The sequence below is a fragment of the Oncorhynchus nerka genome, linkage group LG13 (assembly GCF_034236695.1).
Source record: "Oncorhynchus nerka isolate Pitt River linkage group LG13, Oner_Uvic_2.0, whole genome shotgun sequence".
Classification (NCBI taxonomy): Eukaryota; Metazoa; Chordata; class Actinopteri; order Salmoniformes; family Salmonidae; genus Oncorhynchus; species Oncorhynchus nerka.
In genome coordinates, this window is record NC_088408.1 from 37,778,497 (window position 1) to 37,799,525 (window position 21,029).

The window sequence follows — 21,029 nt, forward strand, 5'->3', positions numbered from 1 at the left end:
TGTTTGGGCCATGATAATTTGTTGGTGATGTGGACACCAAGGAACTTTAAACTCTCAACCCGCTCTACTACAGCCCCGTCGATGTTAATGGGGGCCTGTTCGGCCAGCCTTTTCCTGTAGTCCACGATCAGCTCCTTTGTCTTACTCACATTGAGGGAGAGGTTTTTGTCCTGGCACCACACTGCCAGTTCTGACCTCCTCCCTATAGGCCATCTCATTGTTATCGGTGATCAGGTCTACCACTGTTGTGTTGTCAGCAAACTTAATGATGGTGTTGACTGCGGTGTGAAACACTACTACATGGGTGAACAGGGAATACAGGAGGGGACTAAGTACACACCCCTGAGGGGCCCAGTGTGGCAGACGTGTTGTCTTCTCTTACCACCTGGGGGCGGCCCATCAGGAAGTCTAGGATCCAGTTGCAGAGGGAGGTGTTTAGTCCCAGAGTCCTTAGCTTAGTGATGAGCTTCGTGGGCACTATGGTGTTGAACGCTGAGCTGTAGTCAATGAACAGCATTCTCACATAGGTGTTCCTTTTTGTCCAGGTGAGAAAGGGCAGTGTGGAGTGTGATTTTGAGATTGCGTCATCTGTTGTATGCGAATTGGAGTGGGTCTAAGGTGTCCGGGAGGATGCTGTTGACGTGGGCCATGACCAGCCTTTCAAAGCACTTCATGGCTACCGATGTGAGTGCCACGGGGCGGTAATCATTTAGGCAGGTTACCTTCACTTCCTTGGGCACAGGGACTATGGTGGTCTGCTTGAAACATGTAGGTATTACAGACTCGGTCAGGGAGAAGTTGAAAATGTCAGTGAAGACAATTGACAGTTAGTCTGCACATGCTTTGAGTATACGTCCTGGTAATCCGTCTGGCCCAGTGGCTTTGTGAATGTTGACCTGTTTAAAGGTTTTGTTCACATCGGCTACTGAGCGTTATCACACAGTCATCCAGAACAGCTGGTGCTCTCATGCATGCTTCAGTGTTGCTTGCCTCGAAACAAGCATAAAAGGCATTTAGCTCGTCTGGTAGGCTCGTGTCACTGATCAACACACGTCTGGGTTTCCCTTTGTAGTCCGTAATCGTTTTCAAGCCCTGCCACATTTACATTTACATTTAAGTCATTTAGCAGACGCTCTTATCCAGAGCGACTTACAAATTGGTGCTTTCACCTTATGACATCCAGTGGAACAGCCACTTTACAATAGTGCATCTAGGTCTTTTAAGGGGGGAGGGGAGAAGGATTACTTTATCCTATCCTAGGTATTCCTTAAAGAGGTGGGGTTTCAGGTGTCTCCGGAAGGTGGTGATTGACTCCGCTGTCCTGGCGTCGTGAGGGAGTTTGTTCCACCATTGGGGGGCCAGAGCAGCGAACAGTTTTGACTGGGCTGAGCGGGAACTGTACTTCCTCAGTGGTAGGGAGGCGAGCAGGCCAGAGGTGGATGAACGCAGTGCCCTTGTTTGGGTGTAGGGCCTGATCAGAGCCTGGAGGTAGTGAGGTGCCGTTCCCCTCACAGCTCCGTAGGCAAGCACCATGGTCTTGTAGCGGATGCGAGCTTCAACTGGAAGCCAGTGGAGAGAGCGGAGGAGCGGGGTGACGTGAGAGAACTTGGGAAGGTTGAACACCAGACGGGCTGCGGCGTTCTGGATGAGTTGTAGGGGTTTAATGGCACAGGCAGGGAGCTCAGCCAACAGCGAGTTGCAGTAATCCAGACGGGAGATGACAAGTGCCTGGATTAGGACCTGCGCCGCTTCCTGTGTGAGGCAGGGTCGTACTCTGCGGATGTTGTAGAGCATGAACCTACAGGAACGGACCACCGCCTTGATGTTATTTGAGAACGACAGGGTGTTGTCCAGGATCACGCCAAGGTTCTTAGCGCTCTGGGACGAGGACACAATGGAGTTGTCAACCGTGATGGCGAGATCATGGAACGGGCAGTCCTTCCCCGGGAGGAAGAGCAGCTCCGTCTTGCCGAGGTTCAGCTTGAGGTGATGATCCGTCATCCACACTGATATGTCTGCCAGACATGCAGAGATGCGATTCGCCACCTGGTCGTCAGAAGGGGGAAAGGAGAAGATTAATTGTGTGTCATCTGCATAGCAATGATAGGAGAGACCATGTGAGGTTATGACAGAGCCAAGTGACTTGGTGTATAGCGAGAATAGGAGAGGGCCTAGAACAGAGCCCTGGGGGACACCAGTGGTGAGAGCACGTGGTGAGGAGACGGATTCTCGCCACGCCACCTGGTAGGAGCGACCTGTCAGGTAGGACGCAATCCAAGCGTGGGCCGCGCCGGAGATGCCCAACTCGGAGAGGGTGGAGAGGAGGATCTGATGGTTCACAGTATCGAAGGCAGCCGATAGGTCTAGAAGGATGAGAGCAGAGGAGAGAGAGTTAGCTTTAGCAGTGCGGAGCGCCTCCGTGATACAGAGAAGAGCAGTCTCAGTTGAATGACTAGTCTTGAAACCTGACTGATTTGGATCAAGAAGGTCATTCTGAGAGAGATAGCGGGAGAGCTGGCCAAGGACGGCACGTTCAAGAGTTTTGGAGAGAAAAGAAAGAAGGGATACTGGTCTGTAGTTGTTGACATCGGAGGGATCGAGTGTAGGTTTTTTCAGAAGGGGTGCAACTCTCGCTCTCTTGAAGACGGGAGGGACGTAGCCAGCGGTCAGGGATGAGTTGATGAGCGAGGTGAGGTAAGGGAGAAGGTCACCGGAGATGGTCTGGAGAAGAGAGGAGGGGATAGGGTCAAGCGGGCAGGTTGTTGGGCGGCCGGCCGTCACAAGACGCGAGATGTCATCTGGAGAGAGAGGGGAGAAAGAGGTCAGAGCACAGGGTAGGGCAGTGTGAGCAGAACCAGCGGTGTCGTTTGACTTAGCAAACGAGGATCGGATGTCGTCGACCTTCTTTTCAAAATGGTTGACGAAGTCATCTGCAGAGAGGGAGGAGGGGGAGGGGGAGGAGGATTCAAGAGGGAGGAGAAGGTGGCAAAGAGCTTCCTAGGGTTAGAGGCAGATGCTTGGAATTTAGAGTGGTAGAAAGTGGCTTTAGCAGCAGAGACAGAGGAGGAAAATGTAGAGAGGAGGGAGTGAAAGGATGCCAGGTCCGCAGGAGGCGAGTTTTCCTCCATTTCCGCTCGGCTGCCCGGAGCCCTGTTCTGTGAGCTCGCAATGAGTCGTCGAGCCACGGAGCGGGAGGGGAGGACCGAGCCGGCCTGGAGGATAGGGGACATAGAGAGTCAAAGGATGCAGAAAGGGAGGAGAGGAGGGTTGAGGAGGCAGAATCAGGAGATAGGTTGGAGAAGGTTTGAGCAGAGGGAAGAGATGATAGGATGGAAGAGGAGAGAGTAGCGGGGGAGAGAGAGCGAAGGTTGGGACGGTGCGATACCATCCGAGTAGGGGCAGTGTGGGAAGTGTTGGATGAGAGCGAGAGGGAAAAGGATACAAGGTAGTGGTCGGAGACTTGGAGGGGAGTTGCAATGAGGTTAGTGGAGGAACAGCATCTAGTAAAGATGAGGTCGAGCGTTATGCCTGCCTTGTGAGTAGGGGGGGAAGGTGAGAGGGTGAGGTCAAAAGAGGAGAGGAGTGGAAAGAAGGAGGCAGAGAGGAATGAGTCAAAGGTAGACGTGGGGAGGTTAAAGTCGCCCAGAACTGTGAGAGGTGAGCCGTCCTCAGGAAAGGAGCTTATCAAGGCATCAAGCTCATTGATGAACTCTCCGAGGGAACCTGGAGGGCGATAAATGATAAGGATGTTAAGCTTGAAAGGGCTGGTAACTGTGACAGCATGGAATTCAAAGGAGGCGATAGACAGATGGGTAAGGGGAGAAAGAGAGAATGACCACTTGGGAGAGATGAGGATCCCGGTGCCACCACCCCGCTGACCAGAAGCTCTCGGGGTGTGCGAGAGCACGTGGGCGGACGAAGAGAGAGCAGTAGGAGTAGCGGTGTTATCTGTGGTGATCCATGTTTCCGTCAGAGCCAAGAAGTCGAGGGACTGGAGGGAGGCATAGGCTGAGATGAACTCTGCCTTGTTGGCCGCAGATTGGCAGTTCCAGAGGCTACCGGAGACCTGGAACTCCACGTGGGTCGTGCGCGCTGGGACCACCAGATTAGGGTGGCTGCGGCCATGCGGTGTGGAGCGTTTGTATGGTCTGTGCAGAGAGCAGAGAACAGGGATAGACAGACACATAGTTGACAGGCTAGAGAAGAGGCTACGCTAATGCAGAGGAGATTGGAATGACAAGTGGACTACACGTCTCGAATGTTCAGCTTACGTAGCAAGAATCTAATTGACTAAAATGATTAAAATGATAGAGTACTGCTGGGGTAGGCTAGCTGCGTTGTTGACACTACCCTAATCAAGTCGTACCGTTGAGTGTGAAGTTTCTACAATGCTGCTTATCGGGAGCTAGCTGGCTAGCTAGCAGTGTTGGTTACGTTACGTTGCGTTAGGAGAACGACAATAGCTGGCTAGCTAACCTAGAAAATCGCTCTAGACTACACAATTATCTTTGAAACAAAGACGGCTATGTAGCTAGCTATGTAGCTAGCTACGATCAAACAAATCACACCGTTGGGACTGTAATGAAATGAAATGAAAAAGTGATACTACCTGTGGAGCGACGCGGAATGCGACCGGAATGCGAAAGTTCTATTCAGTAGACGTTGGCTGGCTATTGGCTAGCTAGGAGTGTCTCCTACGTTAAGGACGACAAAATAGCTGGCTAGCTAACCTCGGTGAATTAAGATAATCACTCTAAGACTACACACTCTAAACTACACAATTATCTTGGATACGAAGACAGCAAAGACAACTATGTAGCTAGCTATGTAGCTAGCTAACACTACACTAATCAAGTCGTTCAGTTGAGTGTGATAGTTACTACAGTGCTACGGTAGACGGTGAACGTGTTGGACAGATAGGAGACGACAGATAGGAGACGACGAAATACGATAATTACGCAATTATCTTTGATACAACGACGACTATGTAGCTAGCTAAGAGGAAATTGCTAAGATTAGACAAATCAGACCGTTGTACTATAATGAAATGTAATGAAATGTAATGAAAAAGTTATACAACCTGCAGACCGAAGCGCGGATGCGACCAGGGTGCCACATCCGCGGATGCCACATCCGACAAGCGTCAGTGCCTGTGTAGTAGGATTCAATCTTAATCCTGTATTGGCGCTTTGCTTGTTTGATGGTTCGTCTGAGGGCATAGCAGGATTTCTTATAAGCGTCCGGATTAGTCTTCCGCACCTTAAAAGCGGCAGCTCTTGCCTTTAGCGCAATGCGGATGTTGCCTGTAATCCATGGCTTCTGGTTGGGATATGTACGTACAGTCACTGTGGGGATGACGTCATCGATGCACTTATTGATGAAGCTGATGACTGAGGTGGTGTATTCCTTAATGCTTTTGGATGAATCTCGGAACATATTCCAGTCTGTGCTAGCAAAACAGTCCTGTGGTGTAGCATCCGCGTCATCTGACCACTTCCGTATTGAGCAAGTCACTGGTACTTCCTGCTTTAGTTTTTGCTTGTAATCAGGAATATATAATTATGGTCAGGTTTGCCAAATGGAGGGCGGGGGAGAGCTTTGTTTGCATCTCTGTGTGTGGGTTAAAGGTGGTCTATGATTTATTTTAATGTTTTCCTGGTTGCACAATTTCCTTGGTTGCACAATTTGGTAAAACTGATTTAAGTTAACCTGCATTAAAGTCCCCGGCCACTAGGAGCGCCACTTCTGGGTGAGCATTTTCTTCTTTGCTTATGTTTTTATAGCGTTGGTTGAGAGCGGTCTTAGTGCCAGCTTCGCTTTGTGGTGGTAAATGGACAGCTACGAATAATACAGAGTGTGGTCGACAGCTTATCGTAAGGGTACTCTATTTCAGGAGAACAATACCTCGAGACTTCTTTAATATTAGACATTTCGCACCAGCTGTTATTGACAAAAAGACACACACCCCCACTGCCGGTGGGTGGAAAATCCTGCTAGCTCTATATTGTCCGTTTCTTCGTTCAGCCATGTCTCGGTGAAACATAAAATGTTGCTGTTTTTAATGTCCCGTTGGTAGGATAATCTTAATATTAGGTCATCAATTTTATTTTCTAACCATTAGCAATAATGTTGGCAAGAAGAATGGAAGGCATTGGGAGTTCACTCGCTCGCCTCCGGAATCTCAGAAGGATCCCCAATCTATGTCCCCTTTTCTGGCATCTTTTCTTCACGCAAAAGGCGTGGATCTGGGCCTGTTCCGGTGAAAGCAGGATATCTTTCTCGTCGGACTCGTTAAAGGAAACGGTGTCTTCCAGTCTGCGATGAGTAATCGCTTTTCTCATGTCCAGAAGTTATTTTCGGTCATAACAGACGGTAGCAGCAACATTATGTACATTAAGTTATGCAAAAAAAATAACAAAACTGCACAATTTGGTTGGGAGAATGTAAAATGTCAGCCATGGTCTTCGGCGCCATCTTGGTTCAGCAGCGTATATGATTGCACATGAGTGGGTGTGTGTAGAGCCAGTGTAAATATGAGCATATTATGTGTGTGTGAGCAGATACTGGAGTGAGTGTTTTGTGTTAGAGTCTCAGTGTGTTGGGGCCCTGTGAGTGTGCATAGAGACAGTGCAAGAATAAAATACAAAGGTCAACTAAGTCCGTGGAGCTATTTAGTTAGCAATTCAGCAGTCTTATGGCATGGGGGTAGAAGCTGTTCAGGAGCCTTGTGGTGTCAGACTTGCTGTGAGAATTCTATAGCTTGGGTGGTTGGTGTTTTTTAAAATTATTTAAAAAAAAAAAAAAGATTTTCCGGGCCTTCCTCTCACACTGCCTGATATTGAGGTCCTGGAAGGCAAGGAGCTCGGCCTGAGTGATGTAATAATAGCCTAGTAGCCAAACAGGCTATGCTATGTAATGCAGCTTAAAGTACTGAATGTTCCTACCTGCTTTTAGTATGTAAGTCTCTGCAATAAACCCACTCAAGGTACCCATGCAACTCCGGTCACTCTATAAGATGAAATTTCCAGATGAACATTTGGCAGAGGGGTAGATCCAATAGCGGAGATTACTACAAATGCCTGGTTTGCGACATTTGCCGTATTGTACATTGCTCTTCCTTATTATTATTTTTTTGTATCGGCGTTAGCACAGCATACATGATCCCAATGTTTGTTTCCAGACGACAGCAAACTGAAAAAGATTGTTCAACGCAATGTTGCGCTCTGTAGTTTAAAAACTCGGTGGATAGTGCTAAAACAATGACGTCATCTTTATGCACATCCTGCAAATATTGCTTTTATCACAAACTGAACGATTATTAACCCCACTACTGAGTCTTTTGAGTCAGTAAATGTGACAGAACCAATGTCGTGGCCTTATGTTTCCATCCCTAGGGTTGCTTCTAGCACTAACTCTGTTTACTAGCCTGGGGCCTCATTTATCAACCGGTGAGTACATGTATTACTAAATTCGGGCCTACATGGAGATTCTAGGATTTGCGTGCGCCACAAATGATTGGGATTTAATTGTCGCACTCAACATAAATCAGAGCCATATTATATTTGTGCGGTCATGAACAAGCACTGCAACCCCGCCTGGGAAAATTTCCTCCATTCACCTTTTTATGGAAACACAAACTTGCTCATTTTCTGTATGATTTAGAGATGTAACTGGGCCATGATAGTTCCTAAAAGAAAGCGCAATGGCAAATCTGATCACATTTCTGTCGAGGCGGAGTGTTGCAGTGACTTTTCCAAATAAAAAAATGCATGCCGCCTACGCTGGCCCCGCGTTCTGCAAGATCGACTGTCCTTTCAAACAACTTAAGAGTAAACACCACAGCCCACACTTCTATGCAAAAAGACTACTTTTTAAATATTTTATTCATCAGAACATGATTGTGTTTCTATCTGCCTTGGTATAGGTTCTGAAATGAAATAGTCCAGGCTATGATGCCGCACTCCTTATATCGCACAGCAATACAGTAGCCTACGCTTCCTGTCAAGGCTACTGGTCTATTTACTCTCGATCTTGTTTGGCTGTTGAATGAGCGATTTTGATAAATGGTAGATGCACACACTTTCCGGTCAAGTTCAACATTTTATAAATACCAACCTTGCAGGAAAACTGGCACATGCAAGGTTTTAGAGTATTTTTGTGTGTGCACGGGCCTTGATAAATGAGGCCCCTGGTCCCATATTTGTTTTTGCTGTCTTCTCAGCTCGTATTGTTGTTGCGTTGGTTTACGCTGTTTTGCTAATCTGGTACCAGGCTCAGATCTCCTTAGCAGCGGTTTCCTCTTGACATTGTTAAGTTATCTGTTCCTCCGTTATAACTGTAGACTGCCACATCTGTTGGTAGTTACCCTCCATGCTTAGGACAATATCATTTGATTTGAGTTAGTGTATTTACATTTTTACAGGGACAGTGCGCATTAATCAACGTTTCAGTAAAAGTGACGGTTTTAACCAGCCGGCTAATTTTAAACCACAGTCCCTGGGCAGGTTATTTAAAAACAATTAGAATAACAATACAGACAAACAACGAGCAGTGAGCACATGCAGAGCAACATAGGACAAGCAACACGTAGACTTGTTTTTGATAGCTCGGAAAGATTTGTGTATATTCTTCACGTTCACTGATGTGGGGCCTAGTCTTATCTATGGCGTTATCGACACCGGTGATTTTGCACTGTGACGGATTGTCATCACAAGTTTGATATATATTTGTACAATCTGGAATAATAGAATTAGCCTAGCAGGCAGCCTGCAGAGAGGAGGGATTCTTCAAAAGGAAAAGAAGGGGAGTATAAATTGAGGCATGACCAAGGCTCTTCCCCCTGGGTGGAATGGAAAAGCGAAATCCGAGACCTTTAAACTTGGAATCCGTAATGGTGAAACAGCCACGTCTGTTTGCGATATTACAACAACAACAAACACCGTTTTTTTTCTCTCTCCCTCTGACACCATTGCACGTGTGATGGGAATTATGTTTACAATGCTCCTCAGCGCTGCAACATAAAGGATACCAGTGGTGAGGTGGCCAGTGTGGCTGCCCCCCCACTACTGCTGAATCCATCTTTAAGGCAGGGATTGACATTCAGGTCAAATTATTTTTGGGTTGCCCTAAGATTATGATCGGTTAGGGTTTTGAATCAGAGATATCAGCACTGGAGTTCAATCAAAGCAGGCTCAATTTACCGTAAATGGTCTGTCCTTTACTTAAACAATGGGGAGGAACCAGAAAAATCATTAACGAAATTGCCTGTGTGTGTGTGTGTGTGTGTGTGTTCTTCCACTGCCTTTGCTTGTTTTTCCCTCTCCCAATCTCATGTTTGCTTATTTCCTATGATAAGAATAAAGGCCGGAAACAATATTTCTTCAGCTCCATGCTGTGTTTATTTATTCCAAGGAGGGATCCGAGAGTGAGGGTTGTTATGGCCATGGTGGTAGACTAAGGCCTGCCGGAGACCCAGATAGAGATCAGACAAGCAGAGCAGCAGCTGTCGACTACGACCGGCGGGACTGTTGTTCACACCTCTATTAGACTGCCTTCTGTCAGTCCCTGTAGTAAACAAGAGGAATAGGTACATTCCACACCGGGCACAGATGTCAGTTCGTCTAGTTTTTAAATTTACATTTGATTGAGTTGTCAACTAAAATCACAATGTCTTTGGATTTAAATGAAAAGTTAGGCTTTTTGCAAATCCAAAAAGTTTTCCAGGTTGGTTCAATGTCATCAGATTATAAAAAAAACATTGGGGGGGGGGGGATTCTACCAGTTTTTGCACAGTGTGTTCTCTCTTCTGACATGTATTTAGGTGGTAATTCTGATCCGGGAATATCATTATTCAAAAGGGCTGATGTAACATAGGTCTAAGCTATATAAGGTAAGGGTTATTGTTCTGTATCTGTTAGAAGGACATGGTATGTAGTGTGTATTTGGTGTTGATATAAGACTCAACTGTTTTCCTGATCAGTGCTTCCTCTTTCCTCTCTCTCACTTCCTGCTCCTTTGTCCTACTACTAGTGCTCTTCACTACTGGTCTGGGTGGTGCTACATGTTTAGATCAAGCCTCTGGAAAATTCTAGTTTACTGTATTCTCTAATACGTTGTTTAGGATTCAGATATTAAGGTCACTCATCCTCTTCCTTTAGGACTGTCGTGTGTGTAGATTAATGTGGTCTATTCCATAGGATCAGTCAGTTTATTTTATTTTTTTAACCTTTTCTTTAACTAGGCAAGTCAGTTCAGAACAAATTCTTATTTACAATGACAGCCTAACGCGGACGTCACTGGCCCAATGGGACCCCCAATCACGGCCAGTAGTGTGATACAGCCTGGAATCAAACCAAGGTCTGTAGTGACACCTCTAGCACTGAGATACATTGCCTTAGACCGCTGTGCCACTCGGGGGCCCAAACATATAGATTTTTTTTGTTTAGATAAATGCTCAGAGGACGAAAAGAGTCACTTAACTAATTAACCCAGGAATGAAGCGTAATGCAGAGAACTATCGATTGTACAGTACCAGTCAAAAGTTTGGACACATACTCATTCAAGGGTTTTTCTTTATGTACTCTTTCTACACTAGAATAATAGTGAAGATATCAGAAATATGAAATATCACATATGGAGTCATGTAAGTAACCAAAAAAGTGTTAAACAAATCAAAAATGCATTTTTAGATTCTTCAAAGTAGCCACCCTTTGCCTTCATGACAGCTTTGCACACTCTTGGCATTCGCTCAACCAGTTTCACCTGGAATGCTTTTCCAACAGTCTTGAAGGATTTCCTACATAAGCTTAGCACTTGTTGGCTGCTTTTCCTTCACTCTATGGTCCAACTCATCCCAAAACATCTCAATTGTGATGAGGTCGGGGGATTGTGGAGGCCAGGTCATCTGATGCAGCACTCCATCACTCTCCTTCTTGGTCAAATAGCCCTTACACAGCCTGGAGGTGTGTTGGGTCATTGTCCTGTTGAAAAACAAATGATAGTCCCAATAAGCGCAAACCAAATGGGATGGCGTATCGCTGCAGAATGCTGTGGTAGCCATGCTGGTTAAGTGTGCCTTGAATTCTAAATAAATCACAGACAGGTGTCACCAACAAAGCACCATCACACCACCTCCATGCTTTACCGTGGGAACCACACATGCAGAGAGCATCCATTAATCTTCTCTGCATCTCACAGACACGACTCCTCAGACCAAAGGACAGATTTCCACTGGTCTAATGTTCATTGCTCATGTTTCTTGGCCCAAGAAAGTCTCTTCTTATTGGTGTCTTTTAGCAGTCGTTTCTTTGTAGCAATTCGAGCATGAATGCCTGATTCACGCAGTCTCCTCTGAACAGTTGATGTTGAGATGTCTGTTACTTGAACTCTGTGCAGCATTTATTTGGACTGCAGTTTCTGAGGCCAGCAACTCGAATGAACTTATCCTCTGCAGCAGAGGTAACTCTGGGTCTTCCTTTCTTGTGGCGGTCCTCATGAGAGCCTGTTTCATCATAGTGCCTGATTGTTTTTGCAACTGCACTTGAAGAAAATTTACTAGTTCTTGCAATTTTCCGTATTGACTGACATTCATGTCTTAAAATAATGATGGACTGTCGTTTCTCTGCTCATTTGAGCTGTGCTTGCCCTATTTGGTAAAAGACCATCTTCTGTATACCACCACTACCTTGTCACAACACAACTGATTGGCTCAAAAGCATTAAGAAGGAAATAAATTCCACAAATGAACTTTTATCAAGGCACACCTGTTAAATGAAAATGCTGTTAAATGCATTCCAGGTGACTACCTCATGAAGCTGGTTGAGAGAATGCCAAGAGTGTGCAAAGCTGTCATCAAAGCAAAGGGTGGCTACTTTGGAGAATCTCAAATATATTTAGATTAATTTTTTTGGTTACTACATAGTTTTGGTGTCTTCACTATTCTACAATGTAGAAAATAGTAAAAATAAAGGAAAACCTCTTGAATGAGTAGGTGTGTCCAAACTTTTGACTGGTATATGTGTACATAAGCCTAAAAGCTTAACATGAACCTATATGGAGGAAGGTTTTACTTACTCACCTCTTTTCTTTGTTGATATGCATTGTTCATAATTCGTAAAACCTGACTTTTAAAATGTTTGTTTAGTGGGGCAGCGAGAAGAGGAGTGCATCGCTTCACCTCACACTCCAGCAACATTTCCCATGTAACAACAAAGCCTGTGTGAACTGTTAAATATGGCCTTTTATTGTTCGTATACTGTAATGTAACACGTAGCCTAACCCTCATATCTCTCTCTGTCCTGCAGCTTGGGTGGGCTCCCTCTCCATGGGGATGATCTTCTTCTGTTCTCCCATCGTCAGCGTCTTCACAGACTTGTTGGGCTGCAGGGTGACAGCTGTGGGCGGAGCCGCCGTGGGCCTGGTGGGACTGCTGGCCAGCTCCTTCGTCACGTCAGTACTTGTATAGCTACCCTCCTCATCAACCATTCTGATGTGTTGTGTGGTACAGGAGCTCAGCCTGCTCTCAGGTCCTCTATTTCTAGACCTCTCACGAGATGGCACAATACCAAACTCTCAACCATTTTAATCTACTTACATACACTACTACAGTAGTAGTAGTAGTAGTAGTAGTAGTAGTAGTAGTAGTAGTAGTAGTAGTAGTAGTAGTAGTAGTAGTAGTAGTAGTAAAAATAACTAGCTTTTTAAAAAAACCATTATCTGTCTACTAAATGAAGGGAACATTTATTACAGGTCACATATCACTGGGTGAAAGTAGAAGTACAGTGAAAGTGTTGTTAAACGCAATAAATGAATACCACAGCTGCGTTTTATCTAGGTTTATCCCCGCAGTGGCGTGACAAGTGAGTAAACATTAGCGCTCTTGTCTTGATGATCGTAGCACTCTGAGAGACCTGTCATTAGCGCTGGCCTAGAATCAGCTCCAACTCACCCCTGACCTCTCTCACTGATCTATTTATCCAGGATTAGTGATGTGCTAACGGTAACCTTGGTTAGAGCGTTGGGCCAGTAACCGAAAGGTTGTTAGAGCGACTCCCTGAGCTGACAAGGTAAAAATCTGACTTGCGTAGTTAAATAAAAGGTTCAAATAAAAAACGAGGACTGTGAAGTAAACAAACACTGTCAGCATAGTGAGTGTACACACCCTGGGAGCGAGGCTGTAACTGATACCCTCCAGGTGTTGGACCAGGCTAGCAGGCTAGCAAGTTCACAGCAGCTCAATTATCTTCACCCTGGTGTTTGGTTCAAGTCAGACTTGAGAACTTGTTTTGCCAGAACCTCTGAGTCAAGTGCATAGAGCCTTGTTTTTTTTTTTCCTGTGTGTGTGTGATTTTAAGCCGGTATAAACATGACTGTGGGGAACTCCCATCCTATCCTGTCTCTCTTCTACTCTCTGAACCCACAGGTCCCTGGGTCCCATGTACTTCACCTACGGCATCGTGTTCGCCACCGGCTGCTCCTTCGCCTACCAGCCCAGCCTGGTGATCCTGGGACACTACTTCAAGAAGCGCCTGGGCCTGGTCAACGGCATTGTGACGGCCGGCAGCTCTGCCTTCACCGTCACCCTGCCCTTCCTCCTGTCCGGCCTGCTGGAGAAGGTGGGCCTGCAGAACACCATGAGGCTCCTCAGCATCCTCATGTTCATCCTCATGCTGGCTGGGTTAACCTACACTCCCCTGCTGCCCAAGCCTGTCAGCAGCAACAAGCCAGGCAGCCGCTGCCCGCCCATGAGCAAGGTGTTCAACGTCAACATCTGGAAGTCTCTGGGCTACCGGATCTGGGCCTTCGGCATCCCGGCAGCTCTCTACGGATACTTTGTGCCTTACGTTCACCTGGTGAGTTGTTTTTCAGTGGTGATGTGTACTATTGGTGTGTTTTTTTTGTTTGTTTTCGTTACTCTGGTCTCGCTGTGTTAAAGGTTACTGACATGTGGCAAGAAATAACAGAAGTAGAAACGCAGCATACAAACGTGGCAGTGTGGAACATGTGGGGTTGATTTCCGTGTCCACTGTCCATCATATTCTCTATTTCTCTCATGGTGTGTTTTGGACATTGGCTCTGGGTAACTCAGTTGACAGTAATAGCCAGGGGTTATTGGTTAGTAGATCTAGAGCAGGGGATCCCTGCCAGTAGCTTGCTGCCCACCTATGAGTAGCTCGCCAAGCAAATCTGAAAGTATATCCCAAACTGTAAAAAACAAACATGATCCTACCCCTAGTTAACCTCTATTGGCTTAAAACTCCAAAATGTAACATCTGCCAATACATTTCCATCAATATTGCCTCTGTCGGTTTGGTGCACACATTTGTTTCTGACGCCGTATGTTGCCAGTTAGAGACGCTAATGATAACGTCTTGTGGGTAGACCGTAAGACTTTCCCCAAAAATCTTCTCAATGAAATGTAAACGTCAAAAGTAGGCTTACCTCACTGAACTATAAATCATGATTTATTTGTATCAATTGGGTGGCCATTTTTCTACAAACTGTGCCAAGATGTGCTGCAGAAGTAGTCCTAACAGCAGAAACATCGCTGGACCATCTCACATTTACTCACAAAAAAGGGAAATGTGAAAAAGGAAATTGCACCACCGTCTAGCCCTATATACAGTGCATTCGGAAAGCATTCAGACCCCTTGACTTTTTCCACATTTTATGTTACAGCCTTATTCTAAAGTGGATAATAATGTTTTTTTCTCTCAATAAACACACAATACCCCATAATGACAAAGCATAAACAGGTTATTAGACATTTTGGCAAATATATAAAAATGGAAAAATATCACATTTATGTAAGTATTCAGACCCTTTACTCAGTACTTTGTTTAAGCACCTTTGCCAGCGATTACAGCATCAAGTCTTCTTGGGTATGACGCTGCAAGCTTGGCACACCTCTATTTGGAGAGTTTCTTGTCCCGAAGCCAGTCCTGCATTGTCTTGGCTGTGTGCTTAGGGTTGTTGTCCTGTTAGAAGGTGAACCTTCACACAGTCCGAGGTCCTGAGTGCTCTGGAGCAGGTTTTCATCAAAGATCTCTCTGTACTTTGCATCGATCCTGACTAGTCTCCCAGTCCCTGTTGCTGAATAACATTCCCACAGCATGATGTTTGCCACCATGCTTCACCATGGGGATGGTGCCAGGTTTCCTCCAGACATGACGCTTGGCATTCAGGCTAAGTAGTTCAATCTTGGTTTCATCAGACCAGAGAATCTTGTTTCTCATGGTCTGAAAGTCCTTGAGGTGCTTTTTGGCCAACTCCATGCGGGCTGTCTGGCCACTTTCCCATAAAGGCCTGATTGGTGGAGTGCTGCAGTGATTGTTGTCCTTCTGGAAGCTTATCTCATCTACACAGAGAAACTCTGGAGCCCTGTCAGAGTGAATATTGGGTTCTTGGTCACCTCCCTGACCAAGGCTTTTCTCCCTCGATTGCTCAGTTTGGTCGGGCGACCAGCTCAAGGAAGAGTCTTGGTGGTTCCAAACTTCATCCACTTAAGAAGGATTGAGTTCTTGGACACAATCCTGTCTCTGCGCTCTACGGACAATTCCTTCGACCTCATGGCTTAGTGTTATATCTGACATGCACTGTCAACTGTGGGACCTTATATAGACAGTTGTGTGCCTCTCCAAATCATGTCCAATCATTTGAATTTACCACAGGTGGACTCCAAGTTGTAGAAACATCTCAAGGTTGATCAATGGAAAGGATCCACCTAAGCTCAATTTAAATGTCAGTCTAAATGCTTAGGTAAATAAGTTTATTTTAAATTTGCAAACATTTCTAATATTCTGTTTTTGCTTTGTCATTATGTGTAGATTGAGTTTTTTCATCCATTTTAGAATAAGGCTGTAACGTAACAAATGTGGAAAAGTCAAGTGGTCTGAATACAACACATCCCAGTAACCCTTCCCACTACTTTGATCCCAACAGCTCCTACACCAGGCCATTGGTCTGGGAGGCTTTGATTTAAGTATTGACATGTACTCAGAACATCCATTTTCCTTGTTTCTCTATTAATAATTGCAATGTTGAGAGTAGTAAAAAACTGAAGAAAAAAATCCCAACCCAGGAAAAATAAAACGGAGAACTGAATTCTGGAAAATACTAAAGGTAATTTTACTGGGGCCTGTCAGGCCAAATACTGTTTATTAACTATTATTTACCAGGTATATAGACAGAAAACACATATATTGCACACCCAGGACCCGGGGAAGAGCGGCAAGGTATGGGAGAAGTGAACAATGTGCCTATCCAAAGGCTATAAAATAAATGAGTAGCTTGCGACATGTTTCGTTTTTTTTAAAGTAGCTCTCGTGCTAGAAAAGTTTGGAGACCCCTGATCTCAAGCCTCACAAGCACAAATACAAAATGGCACATTATCAAATGTGGAAGGTCAGGAGAGGGGAAGTCTACATGGCATCAAGGACCTGTGTTACTGTTTTTGAGCTGGAGTTCTTGTTTCCTTCCTTCCTATGGCATGAGAGTTGTTTTTAAACATCTCTCCTGACCTTTGGCCTGTTGCTGCTCAGTTCAACCGAGTTACCGTATCATAAGCGTTTAGTCATAAAGCAACTCATTTTGAACACTGCATGTCAAAATTTGAAATGCTGCTATGATATAGGCTTGTCAGACTTAGATGCACACACATCAGTTGTTGTTTTTTCTTCTGTCAGCTTATGTTAAATGTCTTCAAATGGTACAAAGATATATAAAATACAAGCACTGCTTTTACACATCACATACTGGACTGTTAATCTGTGGTGCCATAACAGTCCTAGATAGAATACTGTTTAGTCCTGTGTTTTACTGTACACAGTATACCAAAGACTGAGCCTGTAGTCTCTTCCCACAGTCACTGTATGACATAACAAGCAAAACTAAAGGGCTTCAGACCTGACTGGAAGATGGTTGTAATTTGTTGTTTTATTTGAAAATACCAACTTTATAAGTACTCTAGCTTGAATATGGAGTTAACTGAAAGGCAACTATTTTCTTTGATATTTAAATACAGGTCTCAGAAAAACTCGTAAAACCAAATACTGTTTGACGGAATTTGAATATGTGCCTTGAAAAAATATTTGTATTTGAGTGCTTCCAAATATTTAATAACCAAAAACTACAATAGTTGAATCCTTCCAAATACATGATCATAAGCACTTTTTGGAGGGCTCTTAGATATGAATCTTAATATAGCTTATAGTCTAGAATTACATGCGTGAGGGACATGGATTCACCCTCCAACATTAGAATAGACTATTTTTGCAGCTTCAAAATGAACTAACAAATATATTTTCATAATGAGTGAGCGGTAATACTGGAACACTCGACGTCATGTATTGTGACTTTGATTATTACAACAGCAACATTATTGTTACTTGGACGTTAGATTGCAATTTCTAATGGAATTATTATGTAAGTGGAATAAGGAACAGTCACTTTACAGTAGTTACAAAAACTCTCAACTCATTGTTATGGAATTAAAATGAAATGACAAGTATTATGTAACAACATGCTAATGCTAATAAAATGTTGCTCCAAGTAGTTACAGTTGTAATACACAGGCACAAGAACTGAGAATGCTAACAGCAACAAAATATGGCTATTAAGTGTCAAGGAAATATCCCAAAATTGCCTTCTTAAATCAACTACAGTCAAGGTAGCTGGGGGAAAAAATCATGTTTGTTCTTATTCTGAGTAAACTCTCCCTTAAAAAAAAAAAGATGGTCTAGTGCAGGGGTCGGCAACAGGTGACGACTGTAAAATCACCAGAAATTCAGCTAAAAATGTATTTAGGAAATCTGTTCCCAAGTATTTCCACGAATACAAAATGTTGTAAACGTGTCTCAATGTAATTTAAGGTATGAAATTATTGTTATTTTCAAATGCAATCTATTTTTGTGCTTATTTGGGGTCAACCATCCACTCTGACAAAAATGGTCCCGCGGCTGAATCTAGCTGACTACCCCTGGTATAGTGTGTTTTTAAAATAAGAGCTCTTTTCCACAAATGGACAAAGAGGTTCAAAGTTGTTTTTGCTTAGCATCCAACTTGCTGTTTGCAATAGGCTTTGAATTACTCTGCAGTATCTTCAGGTATTCTAAAATGAAATGCAGCTTTTCAATCTTTTTTTTCCAGTGGCATCTTGAGAGTCAAAGTAGTTTAGTCAACTTATTTTTAATATCTTTACAAAATAGCAGTAGTTAATTGGTTTGACTTTGATGTACACCTGGGGCAATGGACATTCAGGAGAATGGACTTTTATAGAATGTTCAGATAGAAATGAATTGTGTAGATCAAATATGGGTGTCAGACTGGTATAGGATATTGTGTGTGTGTGTGTGTGTGTGTGTGTGTGTGTGTGTGTGTGTGTGCAACCTGCAGTTCCAGATACAGCCCTGCCATTAGTTGAAGGCAGCCAATCCAATAGTTTCAGAAAAGTAGTCACTTCCTGAGATCTGTATTCAAATAGTTTTGAAAAGTAGTTTATTTTCGGGGATCTGTATTCAAATAGTTTTGAAAAGTAGTTTATTTTCGGGGATCTGTATTCAAATAGTTTTGAAAAGTAGTTTATTTTCGGGGATCTGTATTCAAATAGTTTTGAAAAGTAGTTTATTTTCGGGGATCTGTATTCAAATAGTTTTGAAAAGTAGTTTATTTTCGGGGATCTGTATTCAAATAGTTGTAGTCACCTCCAATGTAACTTTGTTTACCTGGGAAATGTTTTACTTTCCGCAAAGCATAATTAACTATAGTTATCCCCTGGTCTGAAGAGCATGAGTCTCTGTAGAACTCAGGGGGGCCAAACGGAGGACAACTCGATCTAAATATTAGTGGCCAAATGTGTGGTATTGCTTGGATGCATACCAGTTAAAGTATTTCACAGCAGTTATTCAATCCCCTAATATACATACGGTAGATGCTTTAGTAGTGTGGTCTGTGGAGAGTCCGTAAATATGTCTGGGAGGTTTGGTGGAGTTACATAAACACAGGTCTTATTATTCCAGTATTGCATACCATTTATAGGATGGAAAACATCTCCTGTGGAGAGCCGGAGAGGAGAGATCTGTCCTGGGGCTCAGTAGGTCACTGTTTATTTGGAGGAGATTACTTTGTTATTGGAGGGAGGTCACTTTCTCCTGGGGACAGCCCTCTGTGTTCTCCTAACACTTTAGTCTGCTACCCAGGCTGGGCCACTGCTGGGCCCTGTCAGTGTCCATCCCTAGCCCCATCCCTGGGCCCTGTCAGTGTCCATCCCTAGCCCAATCCCTGGGCCCTGTCAGTGTCTAGCCCTAGCCCCATCCCTGGGCCCTGTCAGTGTCTAGCCCTAGCCCCATCCCTGGGCCCTGTCAGTGTCTAGCCCTAGCCCCATCCCTGGGCCCTGTCAGTGTCTAGCCCCATCCCTGGGCCCTGTCAGTGTCTAGCTCTAGCCCCATCCCTGGGCCCTGCCAGTGTCCAGCCCTAGCCCCATCCCTGTGCCCTGTCAGCGTCCAGCCCCATCCATGGGCCCTGTCAGTGTCTAGCCCTAGCCCCATCCCTGGGCCCTGTCAGTGTCTAGCCCTGTCAGTGTCTAGCCCCATCCCTGGGCCCTGTCAGTGTCTAGCCCTAGCCCCATCCCTGGGCCCTGTCAGTGTCTAGCCCCATCCCTGTGCCCTGTCAGCGTCCAGCCCCATCCCTGGGCCCAGCCCGACGCTTCGATATCATCAGGAAGACTGGGGAACAGCTGGATTGTTTAACCTTTCAGGAAGGGAGTGCTCACCTTGAAGTGTGCAGGGACTAACAGAGCTGCTAATCCTAGTGGGATATTTGAGCGATTCTGTTTTCCCTCAGCTCCTCTGCTCTGGTCAAAGTGCGGAGTCCAGCCCTTTAGTGCCACAGTCCGTGTGTGTGTGCCTATTCCCCCTCATCCGTAGCCAAGTCCCTCCCCTATCAGCTGAAGACTGGGAGTCTAAAGTCCTGAAGAAGCTTTCCCTCTCACACTATTCCAGGTATTTCACATATTGGAGAATTAGATAGCGTATTTCACCACGTACGACTGTGTTCCTAGAGGTCTGATTAAAAGGGAAAGGCATTGCCAAGGACAAGTTGAACTGTATGTTTTGCAGGATATGTGTGAAGTCTGGATGGCATTGGTGTGCAAAGAAACGGGGCAGGCGGGAGCAGATCCAGTCAGTGCATGGGATTGTGTTAAGGTAGCCTACCAGAGGCAGTGCAGGCTAGCGTTCTCAGTGCTTCCTAATTACATTCAATCATGAAACCTGTTTATCAAATTGGAAAGTTTATTCAGCATTTACTTTGATGTTGGTTTTGCACCACTTTGTTAAACTCACCAGTGGCAGTGACTAACTGCCACCACTTTGACAACAACAAACTCATTTGTCACCAGCTGCTGTGTGCTGGAGGGAAGAGTGTTTTGGCCTGGAAAGGTTTATCATAAAGCTTTTGGAGAGGGCGGCAAGTAGCCTAATGGTTAAGAGCGTTAGGGGTTAGGTACCTTGCTCAAGGGCTCAATTGCTCCTGCAAGTCGGTCTGGAATAAGAGCGTCTGCTAAATGACAAATGTAAAATAGTGGCTGAGCTGCAGATAGTTTAACAAGCATTGTGTATGTGCCTGGGGGGTGTGTCATCGAGCATGACGGTTGTGTTGTTGGTTTGTCTGTGCAATGTCACACTCTCTCGCATGCACGTGCGTCAGCGTTCACTGACGCTGTTGTTTGTGTGCCTCGGTTGTTTATTGTTTGCTGGTCAGTGTGGGTGTTTATTTAAGGAGGGTGGGATGTTCCTGGGACACCTGGTGGGTGGTACGTCGGTAAGCAGTAGGTCACGTGGTTAGGCCACATAATAGAATACACGATCACAGACGGGGACACAGCCCAAATGCCAGCCTATCCCCTATATATTCACTACCAGGGTCCCCTAGTGCTCTAGTCGAAGTAGTGCACTACATAGGGAATAGGGTGGCATTTGGAAAGAGTCAACATCCCCCAAGGTTATGTGGTTGATAGGGAGGGATGGTGCCCACTG

General features: G+C 45.0%; 1 protein-coding gene across 1 annotated transcript in view; it reads left to right on the top strand.

Moving 5' to 3' along the window:
* slc16a10 (solute carrier family 16 member 10) overlaps nucleotides 1-21,029 on the top strand; it is a 57,253-nt gene that overhangs the window by 28,199 nt on the left and 8,025 nt on the right. The window contains exons 2-3 of the mRNA XM_029676978.2: nucleotides 12,303-12,447; nucleotides 13,421-13,850. Of these exons, the coding sequence (XP_029532838.1) occupies nucleotides 12,303-12,447; nucleotides 13,421-13,850 (575 nt within the window). The remainder of the gene's footprint in view (nucleotides 1-12,302; nucleotides 12,448-13,420; nucleotides 13,851-21,029) is intronic.